Source organism: Bos grunniens, chromosome 4, assembly GCF_055505025.1.
Source record: "Bos grunniens cultivar Pamir isolate PY7600 chromosome 4, Bosgru_T2T1.0, whole genome shotgun sequence".
Lineage (NCBI taxonomy): Eukaryota > Metazoa > Chordata > Mammalia > Artiodactyla > Bovidae > Bos > Bos grunniens.
Window position 1 is genome coordinate 84715017 of NC_141168.1, and position 12151 is coordinate 84727167.

A 12151-nucleotide genomic window follows, 5' to 3' on the forward strand; every position below is an offset into this window, starting at 1 on the left:
AAAATATATGTGTGATTATCTACACTTTGTGATCTCATAGTCTTTTATATGTCACTGTATTTTCAAAACCATTTATATTGCTTTTATGATAAAAGCAATAAAAATAAAGACCTACAGACAGAAACAAAAACATTTGAAGGTGTTTTTAAAATATTTTAAAAATCCATGGAAAAATTACTATCACAAATGGTAAATTATTTATTCAGATCTCAAAAGTTCAATAGAAGCTTGGGGACTGTCAATTAACTTGCTGGTTACAGCATAAACACCATCAATTTTAAGAACAGCTCTATAAGAAAGTCAGCAGACAACTGACTCATGACCTTCCCAACAGCACCCAACTGTGAAACAACTCAGCAAGGAAATGTTCTCCTCCTGGCAGAGAATAACCTGGTGACAGCCTCTGTGCCACAGGGGATCCTGGGCCTTCCCCTCAGGCTTTGTTTTTTTTTTTTTTTTGAGTGGAGGAAAGATTTCTAACTGTGACCTTCTTGGTAAAGAGCAGAGGGTATCCTGCTGGGAAAAATGCTTCAAATCTAGTCTGGATTTTGTCCCTTTCCTCAGCTCAGGAAGCAGTATTGCATATCCTGGACAATGAATAACTGCCTATTTACAAAGATAGATGAAAATATCAGTTGAAACATTACAGCTAAAATATTTTAAGTATAATTCAATAAATACACTATTTCTGCTCCACTGAAATTTATGGAGCTTGGTACCACCATGACTGTATGATACACTGTTAAAATGTACATTAAAGTAATGCATAGCTTTTTCTGGAAACATAAAATATATGAATGCAAACATGCATAGGCAAATGTATGTATCTAAACCTGGCAGGGCACCCCAAGCAGAGTTCAACATTTTTTTAAAGTTAGATTAAATTTGTCATGGAGGAAGAAAATCGTTATTAAAAAACTATATTTAACTGAAAAGAAATCATCAAACTTTATTGACTAAAATTAAAAATAGTCATTTGAGATATTCAAAAATAAAATACTGTAATGTAACTAAAAGAAAACCTGAATGTTAAAAAATTCAGATTAATGTCCTTCCAATATTTCATGGATAAACAATAAATGCTTTATATCTTGAATTTAAATCATTTTTACATCAGATAAAACTTTATATTGGTAAACAATGAGACTCTTAAACACTTAGTATAAATATGGATATGCCATATTCTTAAAACTTCTGGATGTAACAACAAGAATCAAGTTTTATTAGAGAATTTGACATAAGGACAATTTTCGTATTTGACACAAGGACAATTATGACATAAGGACATGAGACAACTATTCCCTTAGTATTAAATATGTGAAGGGTCAATACTTTGATAGAGAAATTATTCTTAGATGAAGAGAATAACAGCTTCTTAGTTTAACAGTGGACCATACCATAAAAGTTGGCTCTTTGACTCCAAGGTTTCCCAGCCTCAGCACTGCTGATATTTGGGTGGGGCTGGATAGTTATTTATTGTGAGGGACTGAGCATTGCACCATGATTAGCATCATCCTTAATCTCTATGTACTAGACGCCAGTAGCATCCTCCCCCCATGCAGTGACAACAACCAAAAATATGAATACTTTGGGAGCAAAACTGCCTGAAGTTGAGAACCATAATTCCACAGTAATGTTTGACTGATTACATATCCTATTTAAATGTTTATAGAGTTAACAAGAAGGCTGATATTTTAGAGGCCATCTGGTCCTCCTACTTATATGGCAGAGAAACCGAGTGCTAAAGAAGTTGCCACCTGCTCAGAAACCCTCAGCAGTCAGGGTGAACACATCATTAGTGCTACTTCCTATTTTACACATCCTCCCAGACAGAAAGTGTCTGCGATGTTATATGAATTATTTTACACTTGTGAGTAATCCTCTGCTTTGAAATTCACATTCTCATATGTGGTTTTTTTTTTTCATTTTATTTTGACAGGAACTTTTGCATTTATTTTATTTACCATAGAAAATTTTGGCCCATGGGACTTCAGTAATATTACCAAAGAGTCATTACTCAACTCATCTAATTCTGACCCTGTGTTCATTCCATTACAATTACATTATCCTTAATTTAATACTGGGACTTTTAGAATTCTAGATTATCACTGGTTTCTCATATTCTGTCACTTAACCTGTTTCATGATGTTCAAATAATATTAATATACAATTTCTCAGACTACCCAAACTCATCTCATTAAATTCGGTAACATATATAACTTACCTATCTCACAAAATCTTTGTAATATGTTTTAAACACATATATGTGTTAGAAAAACTGAAATAGGGAAAAGTCAAAAGTAGAGCATCCATATTACTTTTCCCTCTCTGTTGATTTAACTTTAATATACTAGAGTGAAAAGGTAGATACTTGTACAACTTATTCATATGACGATATGATATATATTTCCAGTTTTGTACAAATTTGACATGTTTCATTTTATAGTCTAAACTGAATACAACGTGAGTTACAATTTAGTCATTGTGCTACTGTTAGGGAAAGTCTCATTCTTGATCAAGAATTGTTCTAAAATATAAAGAATCTATGAAAAACAAGAAGTTGAGGAAGAATCATGTACATTTGTTTATTTGTCTGCTTCTAAATGTATTTCATTAACACATTTGCATTAAATTGGGCTATTTGTCTCTCAAAGGCATTGTTACCTTGGATACCAGAGTATAAAATTTTACTTTCCTTTTTATCAAGTAGTGATAAGAACTGCATTTGGCACTAAAAGTTGAACATCTTCTCGCACAACCTAAATTTGATGTAAGTTTTACACTCTTTCCCTCAAGGTGATCTTTCTTTGATGACTATAACTTACCTCCTCTCGATGTTCATCTCCTGACCGCTGGATATACCACTTAACAGATGCTTGCTGGGATTTAGGTATACATTCCAGAAAGGTTGAATTAAATTCAATGCCAAAAATCACCTTTTCATCAGCAGGTTCACTAATGCCTGGAAAGCAAACATAGAATAGGAGATTAACCTAGACCTGATTTTAAAAGCAATGGGAAAACAGACTGATTTAGAACAGATGCCATGAGGGAAAGATTCATATACATTATTAAAGAGAAATGAAATTCATAGCATAGTATTTGTTCAGTTCAGTTCAGTTCAGTCACTCAGTCGTGTCCGACTCTTTGAGACCCCATGAATTGCAGCACGCCAGGTCACCCTGTCCATCACCAACTCCCAGAGTCCACTCAGACTCACGTCCATCGAGTCAGTGATGCTATCCAGCCATCTCATCCTCTGTCGTCCCCTTCTCCTCCTGCCCCCAATCCCTCCCAGCATCAGAGTTTTTTCCAATGAGTCAACTCTTCGCATGAGGTGGCCAAAGTACTGGAGTTTCAGCTTTAGCATCATTCCTTCCAAAGAAATCCCAGGGCTGATCTCCTTCAGAATGGACTGGTTGGATCTCCTTGCAGTCCAAGGGATTCTCAAGAGTCTTCTCCAACACCACAGTTCAAAAGCATCAATTTTTCGGTGCTCAGCTTTCTTCACAGTCTAACTCTCAAATCCATACATGACGACTGGAAAAACCATAGCCTTGACTAGATGGACCTTTGTTGGCAAAGTAATGTCTATGCTTTTCAATATGCTATCCAGGTTGGTCATAACTTTTCTTCCAAGGAGTAAGCATCTTTTAATTTCATGGCTGCAGTCACCATCTGCAGTGATTTTGGAGCCCAAAAAAATAAAGTCTGACACTGTTTCCACTGTTTCCCCATCTATTTTCCATGAAGTGATGGGACCAGATGCCATGATCTTCGTCTTCTGAATGTTGAGCTTTAAGCCAACTTTTTCACTCTCCACTTTCACTTTCATCAAGAGGCTTTTTAGTTCCTCTTCACTTTCTGCCATAAGGGTGGTGTCATCTGCATATCTGAGGTTACTGATATTTCTCCTGGCAATCTTGATTCCAGCTTGTGCTTCTTCCAGCCCATAGTATTTGTTACCTATGAGTAAAATGCAAACTCTATCCTAGCATTTCAGTTTTTATTCTTTCATCAATATATTAACTTTTGAAGTTTCTTTTTCAAATAAGAATTCACAAGATATAACTAACATTGAGCCTCTTTGAGTTGCACTGAATAAACTTCAACATCTTTTAACTTTAAATCTTTTAATTTGTAGAAAATAGAACCAATTTTGTAGATAGTTCTGCAATAGAAATTTATTTCACCTTTAAAGAGAAATTCATTATGAACTGGTCCACAGAGCTGACCACAAACTGTATGTTATGACCATATGACATTTCAGTATCAGAAAAGTAAGTGTACTTCTCTATACTTGATGAAATTCTATGATGACGCTAATACACTGGATATTCTAATACTCTGAATCAGGATATTATCTACCCCCAAAAGGTTCTCTTTTATTCAGAGAGGAATATTATAGCCCCACATGCATCTGCAATAAGACAGTCAATGGGAGGCTAAAGGATCAGTGTCTCAGACACCTTCTTCTTATAAATCAACTGCACCATCTGAAATACATTCCATCCAGAGTAGCCAAAGGCTGTGTCCCATGTGTGATCTAAGATCTGCAGCTCAAATTTGATCAAACAAAAAATGACAGCTTCTCAGCCTGGCCCAAACATGCACTTTTTCAACATATATTCAGATGTCTCAATTCTGCAGATGGGCCCACTTAGCATTTTAGGCATAAACCAGAGTAAGGCTTAAGGGACCTAAGTGAATCTTCAATCTAAGCACCCTGAATTATCAGCAAATGGCATGAATGCACATGCATCCAATAGTTAGGTTTCTTTTTTAGAAACTTCTTTTGAACTTATTTGTGTCTTTACCAGCAAAGATTAAGTCAAGCATGCTGACCCTATTATGAATTAACCTTATCTAACTGTCAAAATGCATGGATTCCACTTGAAATCTGTAGTCTATCCACTCTCTCTCTCTGCCCACTCAATAGATTATAGCCACGATTTTCAGATAATAAATTCCTAATGCACAGGAAGATCACCAGTGCAGATCAAGGAGAAGAAAGAAATGCATCATTTCACAGTAACAGAGACTGTTTTCCTGAGCAAAGGGAGTTCATGAACAAAGCAGGGAGGATGCAGGCTGATTGTTAGGCGACAGGGCAAGAGCTTGGGAGAAATTCAATTAGATGGATTCAACAAAAGAACTAGTCAATTAAGTAAATGTTAAAATTAGTGAAATCAACTGGAAAAGTGAAATAGTGAGCTGATTATATGAAATCCATCTTCAAATCAGCAGATAGTGACCCTTTGACACAGTCATCCCCACATCAGTTTTACTACAAACTAATTTACTGAATATTCCAATAATGTTTATCTCTGAGTTTAAAATTTTCTATTTGTAAATTTAAACATATATGTGTGTGTTCAAAAGCATCAATTCTTCAGAACTCAGCTGTCTTTATAGTCCAACTCTCACATCCATACATGACTACTGGAAAAACCATAGCTTTGACTAGACGGACCTTTGTTAGCAAAGTAAAGTCTCTGCTTTTTTTTAATATGCTGTCTAGGTTGGTCATAACTTTTCTTTCAAGGAGCAAGCGTCTTTTAATTTCATGGCTGCAGTCACCATCTGCAGTGATTTTGGAGCCCCAAAAAATAAAGTCTCTCATTGTTTCCCCATCTATTTGCCATGAAGGGATGGAACCAGATGGCATGATCTTAGTTTTCTGAATGTTGAGTTCTAACCCAACTTTTTCACTCTCCTCTTTCACTTTCATCAAGAGGCTCTTTAGTTCTTCTTCGCTTTCTGCCATAAGGGTGGTGTTATCTGCATATCTGAGGTTATTGATATTTCTTCCAGCAATCTTAATTCCAGCTTGTGCTTCATCCAGCCCAGTGTTTCTCATGATGTACTCTCATATAAGTTAAATAAGCAGGGTGACAGTATACAGCCTTGATGTACTCCTTTTCCTATTTGGAACCAGCCTGTTGTTCCAAGTTCAGTTCTAACTGTTGCTCCTGACCTGCATACAGATTTCCCAGGAGGCAGGTCAGGTGGTCTGGTATTCCCATCTCTTTCAGAATTTTCCAGTTTGTTGTGGTCCACACTGTCAAAGGCTTTGGCATAGTCAGTAAAGCAGAAGTAGATGTTTTTCTGGAACTCTATTGCTTTTTTGATGATCCAACAGATGTTGGCAATTTGATCTCTGGTTCCTCTGCCTTTTCTAAATCCAGCTTGGACATCTGGAAGTTCACAGTTCACAAACTGTTGAAGGTTGGCTTGGGGAATTTTGAGCATTACTTTACTAGCATGTGAGATGAGTGCAATTGTGTGGTAGTTTGAGCATTCTTTGGTATTACCTTTCTTTGGGATTGGAATGAAAACTGATCTTTTCCAGTCCTATGGCCACTACTGAGTTTTCCACATTTGCTGGCATATTAAGTGCAGCACTTTCACAAGTGTTTTATTACTATCCATTTTTAAAGGTGCAAAATTTGCATGCAATAATGTTTTTAAAGAGTAGAATATGTATCTTTCATGTAAGTGTAAAACAATTTTAAAGAATATTTTAATCTTTCAGATTGCAAGCAAAAAAATTTTTTTAATAGAGAAATATCTGGAATGTTTCTTCATAATACACTTAGGACATGTCACTGATGTCAGTGCAGCAAGATTATATACAATTAACATTGTTTTAACACTATCATTAATAATCGTGCAGTATCACAGTATATAACAATTGATGAACAAAAGAAGGAAGAAAGAAAACATCTATTTGCCAGTTATTCAAAACTTGATTACCAGGTCAATGCAATGCATATTTATGGTGGGTTATAAGTAACTCATTTCCTCTCTTCTTTACCAAAAACAATTGTTCAAATGTGACCCTTTCTCTTCCTTGAGATTGAAAACCCTTAGTTTGAAAATACCCTCTTAATTTCTACTTTAATTTTCACAATTGATTCTCTATCACTGACTTCTCCTATTCCAATCAATCACCAAACTACCAAAATAAATTACTTTTATTTTTAAAAACAACTTTTCTTAGTAATATGAAATAGTTCCTTATCGCTTACAGGGTAAACACAAACTCCGTAGAATAACATAGGGATGGTCATGAACTTAACCAAACCTATGTGAGTCCTTTCTGATTTTAATACTTGTTACTTAATCTACTTAGGAAAGTGTGATTGTTTCTTTAAGGAACAGCTCAAGGGCTATCCCTCTGAGTATCCCTTCCTTCACCTAAGTATGATGCAGACTTTTTTTTTTTGCCTACCACACTGGCATTACTTTCAATGAAGGGAATATGTTAGTGATTATGGCAGGCAAATTCACCACCTTTATATTCCAGTGACAGAGACAAAGTAATCAAGTGAATGAATAGATAATATAGTATCTGGCTGTGTTATGCAGTACAAGTAAAAATAGCAGATTAGGGAATAATTAGGGATAGAAGGGAAGAAAGGTATTTCAGGTAGGTTGGTCAGAAAGGGTGTCTCTGAGAAATTAACACTGATACTAACATTTCAATCATGGAATAAAACGATGTGAGGATAGAGCCATGTGGATACCTGAAGTGAAGAGTTCTTCAGGTACAGAGGAAACAAATGCAGACAGGGCTGAGATAGGAACCAGACTAGTGCTTTTGAGAAACTAATTTCAAAAGATCATGGGCTTGCCAGGTGGTTCTAATGGTAAAGAACCCGCCTGCCAATGAAGAAAACATAAGGGACGCAGGTTCGATCCATGGGTCAGGAAAATCTCCTGGAGAAAGGCATGGAAACCCACTCCAGTATTCTTGCTTGGAGAATCCCATGGACAGAGGAGCCTGGTGGGCTACAGTCCAACCCAAAGCGTCTGACATGACTGAAGCAACTTAGCACACACGCACACATAGTCTAAATGTTTACAGCAGCAATATTTACAACAGTTAAGACATGGAAGCAACCTAAATGTCCATCAACAGATGAATGGATAAAGAAGATTTTCATAATGTTCATATACACACATGTATATATAATGGAATAGTACACAGCCATAAACAGAAATGCAATAATGACATGTGCATTTCTGCATGGATGATCCTAGAGATTATCATACTAAGTAGGTCAGAAAGAAGAAGACATATACCATATGTCACTTATATGTGGAACTTAAAATATGACACAAATGAACTTATTAATGAAACAGATTCACCCACACAGAAAAAAGACTAAGAGTTGCCAAGGGGGAAGGGGATAAGGAAGTGATGGATTGAGGTTGTGGGAATAGTGGATACAACTATTATATATTAGAATGGATTAAAAAAAAAAAAAAGGTCCTACTCTATAGAAGATGACCACTTCTCAGCAGGAAAGCTATGACAAACCTAGACAGTGTGTTGAAAAGCAGAGATGTTACACTGCTGACAAATGTCTGTATAGTCAAGGCTATGGTCTTCCCCGTGGTCACATATGGTTGTGAGAGCTGGACCATAAAGAAGGCAGAGCACCAGAGAGAGTTGATGTCTTCCAACTGTGGTGCTGGAGAAGATTCCTGAGTCTCTTGGACTGCAAGGAGATGAAACCAATCAATCTTAAGGGAAATCAACCCTGAATTGGAGGGACTGATGCTGAAGTTCCAGTATTTTGGTCACTTGATGTGAACAGCCGACTCACTGGAAAAGTCCCTGATGCTGGGAAAGATTGAGGCCAGAAGGAGAAGAGGGCATGAGAGGATGAGATAGCTCGATGGCATCACCAATGCAATGGACATGAACTTGGGCAAACTCCAGGAGATGGTGAGGGACTGGGAGCCCTGGTGTGCCACAGTCTATGGGGTTGCAAAGATCCAGACATGACTGGGTGACTGAACAACAACAATTACTGTATTTCACAGGGAACTATACTCAATATCCTGTTAAACCATAATGGAAAAGATATGAAGAAGAATAAATATATACGGCTTCCCTGATGGCTCAGGTAGTCAAGAATCAGTCTGCCAATGCAGGAGACACAGGTTCGATTCCTGGCTTGGGAAGATTCCCTGGAGAAGGAAATGGCAACCCACTCCAGTGTTCTTGCCTGGAAAATCCCATTGACAGAGAAACTTGGCAGTCTACAGTCCATGGAGTCATAGAGAGTCTGACACAACTTAGCAACTGAACAACAACAAAATAACTAAATCACTTTGCTGTACACCAGAAACTAACACAACACTGTAAATCAACTATACTTCAATTTAAAAAAAAAAGCCTCTGATAGTATTGAAATGGATGGTGTTAAGGAGTGAATAGACAGAGATGGAATGTTTAGGTAGTAGAATGAAAAGGAAAGTTAAGAACACTCAGAAGGAGAAGCCTATATGGTAAAAGAAAAACCCGAAGTTTTCCATGTGGTGCCATGAAGCATACCTGTGCTGGGAGACCATCTCTGTAAATGCAAGGACCTGATTTGTAGAGCTTGCTGATTTTTCTGGTATAAGAACTCCCACCATGGCTGATTCAAGGTACCAATGGTTTAAAACCAGCTCAAAAATCCCCTACATAATAAACAATCAGCTCTCATGGGGCCATAAAAACTGGCTCCAGCATATCACTGCACCACTGCATGGAAGCCAAGTGAAGAAAGTGTTTCAGGGACAAGGGAGCTAGAGAGTAATAGTGCGTGCTAAAAAGTGTGCATTGGATTTGGCAAGGGAGGAAATCACTTGGTGATCTAGACAAAAACTGGACTGAGTTAGAGTGGTGATGGTGCTTAGAAAAGGCAATGTACAATGGAGCATAACAAGAAGGGGATGTGATGAAGTGGAGACAGAGATTGTGAGTGCCTTAGGCAGCAACAGTCTTTTATAAGTCCTCATAACATGGCATATATTTTACTTGTTTTTATGTTTGTTGCTTGCTCCCTCCCCTAACACACACTTAAATTTAAAATCCCTGAATGTGCAGGTTGTTTTCTTTTTTGTTCATTTGTTGCCATTTAGTCGCTAAGTTGTTTTCAATTCTTTTGTGACCTGTGGACTGTAGCCCTGCCAGGCTCCTCTATCCATGGGGTTTTCCAGGCAAGAACACTGGAGTGGGTTGCCATTTCCTTCTCTCGGGAATCTTCCTGACCCAGGGATGGAACGTGCATCTCCTGCATTGGCAGGAGGATTCTTTACTCCTGAGCATATCCACCGTACCTAAAACAGTCCCTGCTAATCTCATATGCACGTGTGAAAACCTGTATGCACAGCACACAGTAATGATTGCTAAATAAAACACAGGCTGTTACAGTGAGTCACCTGCACGCTGGAACAAGAAAACAAACGTCCTATTCTGGACTAGAGCTTGTTTTTCAGAAGAATGATACTTTAAATTATAAACAATTGTTTTGTTTTTAAATTAAGAACACTCTGCCAGACCACCAGTTACAGACTATGAAATGTGGGTTGTTTATTCAGTGGTGGGTGGTTACTCACATTGTGATGACGGGAAGGCAGTTCCGCTCTTCCTCCAGTTGCATGTGTGTTTGTGTGTGTGCATGCACTTGTGTGCATATATTTTCTATCTGAAGGCAGAGCTTGAGAGTGGAAAGTAATTAAAGCTCTGGAATATACACGTTTACAGATTGTATTCTCTGTTACCAGAGTCACTCAACAGACTTTCTCTCGATTTTCTACTCCTCCCTTCTCACACTCAGACTTTCAAGATCCTCCCTTCTTTGACATTTTCTCTGAATAATACAGCCTCTGGTGATTGCTCATTTTTTTTTTCCCCCTAAACTCCCACATCACGATTTGTACCTTATGACGTCTCCCCAAAGAACTGTAAGTTATCTAAGGAGTCTCTTAGTCTCAAAGTATGACCAGGTCAATTATATGCACGTGGAACTCACTTAATAAATATTTACTGATTGAATGGTACATGAATTAATAAGTGAATACAAATAATGCACAGGCTACCTAAAGTTTCTTTCCAATTAAGTCCAGCCCTTTTATCAAACTTTTCTTGGAGGGTCTCTTCTGGGACGGTCTAAATGTCTGTATGTTTTGGACTATATTCTGCTTTATCTCTAATGGTAGTTTCAAACTTTACAAGGATGGACAAGGCAGTAAAAAAGGAGGGAAAAGGTATAGGAATTTTAAAAGCCATATGAAACAAATAACAATATAACAAAGAATTATATTCACTTAGGCATGTGAACAGGGGGCTGATTTATTTCTATTGCTTTTCCAGAGCACAAGAGTTACACAAAATGGGATCTTCCTACATAAAAGATGTTTTAAGTCATATAATAAAAAAGACACACAAAGATCAGGCTTACAGTTTTCAATGGGAGTAAAGAATAGTAGACCTATACTTACTGTCTTCTATGTCCCAGCACTGGGTGATTGGGTCCCCATACTTCACATCTTGACGTCTAGCTCGCCTATGGAAAAGGGATTAAACTGTTTAGAACTTCAAGCATGATATCTGGAATATAAAAAGTCTACATCTAATACTAATAACAGTAGCAGAAGCAGAACTGTACTTGTTTCACTGCTGAACTTAAATGCAGGTCAGTATTCCAATCACTGCAACATTAATCCAAGTAATACTAGTTAGGTAGAGTCCTAACAGAATGGATCTTGTTTTAGCAATAAGATGATCTGCATTTTATTTAGCCACCACAATTTTTCTTTGATTTTGACAAATTATTCAGTATAACAGGTTGAATATAAATGTGCTCCAGTTTTTATTTACACTCAATGGGGGGGGGGTAACTATTTGTATCTTCTTTTTTTCAGTGTAATAAGATATAAAAGAGCTTTAGTCAGTGGGTAAGAAAGTACACATAAGTATAAAATGCTTTATCATACGAAGATTCATTATTTATGTGATTAAACAACAAGATAGATATTATTTGAAACAGAAGTACAAGTTTGAAATGGCATGAATGGCTAGATGTTATTTCTATCTACTGACACAGTTCACAATGTTTCTCTCATAGTGGTGCTAATAATAGTAACAATAAAGTAATGGCCTTGTACATTATTGTCACATGTTTTCCCGAAGAGAAAATGATAACTATTGTATATAAAAAAATCTGCTACATCTAAATTAAATAAATCTTACACTCAGTGTGCAGTTTCATTTGCTTTGGCTATTTTATGTTGCCACATCAGAGATCACAGATGTCACAATGAACATTCTGTGATACTAGGGTGTTCCTTAAGGGAAACGCTGACTGGA

The 12151-nt window shown here is 37.1% G+C and overlaps 1 protein-coding gene across 3 annotated transcripts in view; it reads right to left on the reverse strand.

Annotated features, from left to right (window-relative positions):
- SEMA3D (semaphorin 3D) overlaps window positions 1-12151 on the reverse strand; it is a 228905-nt gene that overhangs the window by 8388 nt on the left and 208366 nt on the right. For all 3 annotated transcript variants that reach the window (XM_086397191.1, XM_086397190.1, XM_086397192.1), the window contains 2 exons: window positions 11284-11348; window positions 2826-2962 (listed from right to left, as the gene is read on the reverse strand). In XM_086397191.1, the coding sequence (XP_086253317.1) occupies window positions 2826-2962; window positions 11284-11348 (202 nt within the window). The remainder of the gene's footprint in view (window positions 1-2825; window positions 2963-11283; window positions 11349-12151) is intronic.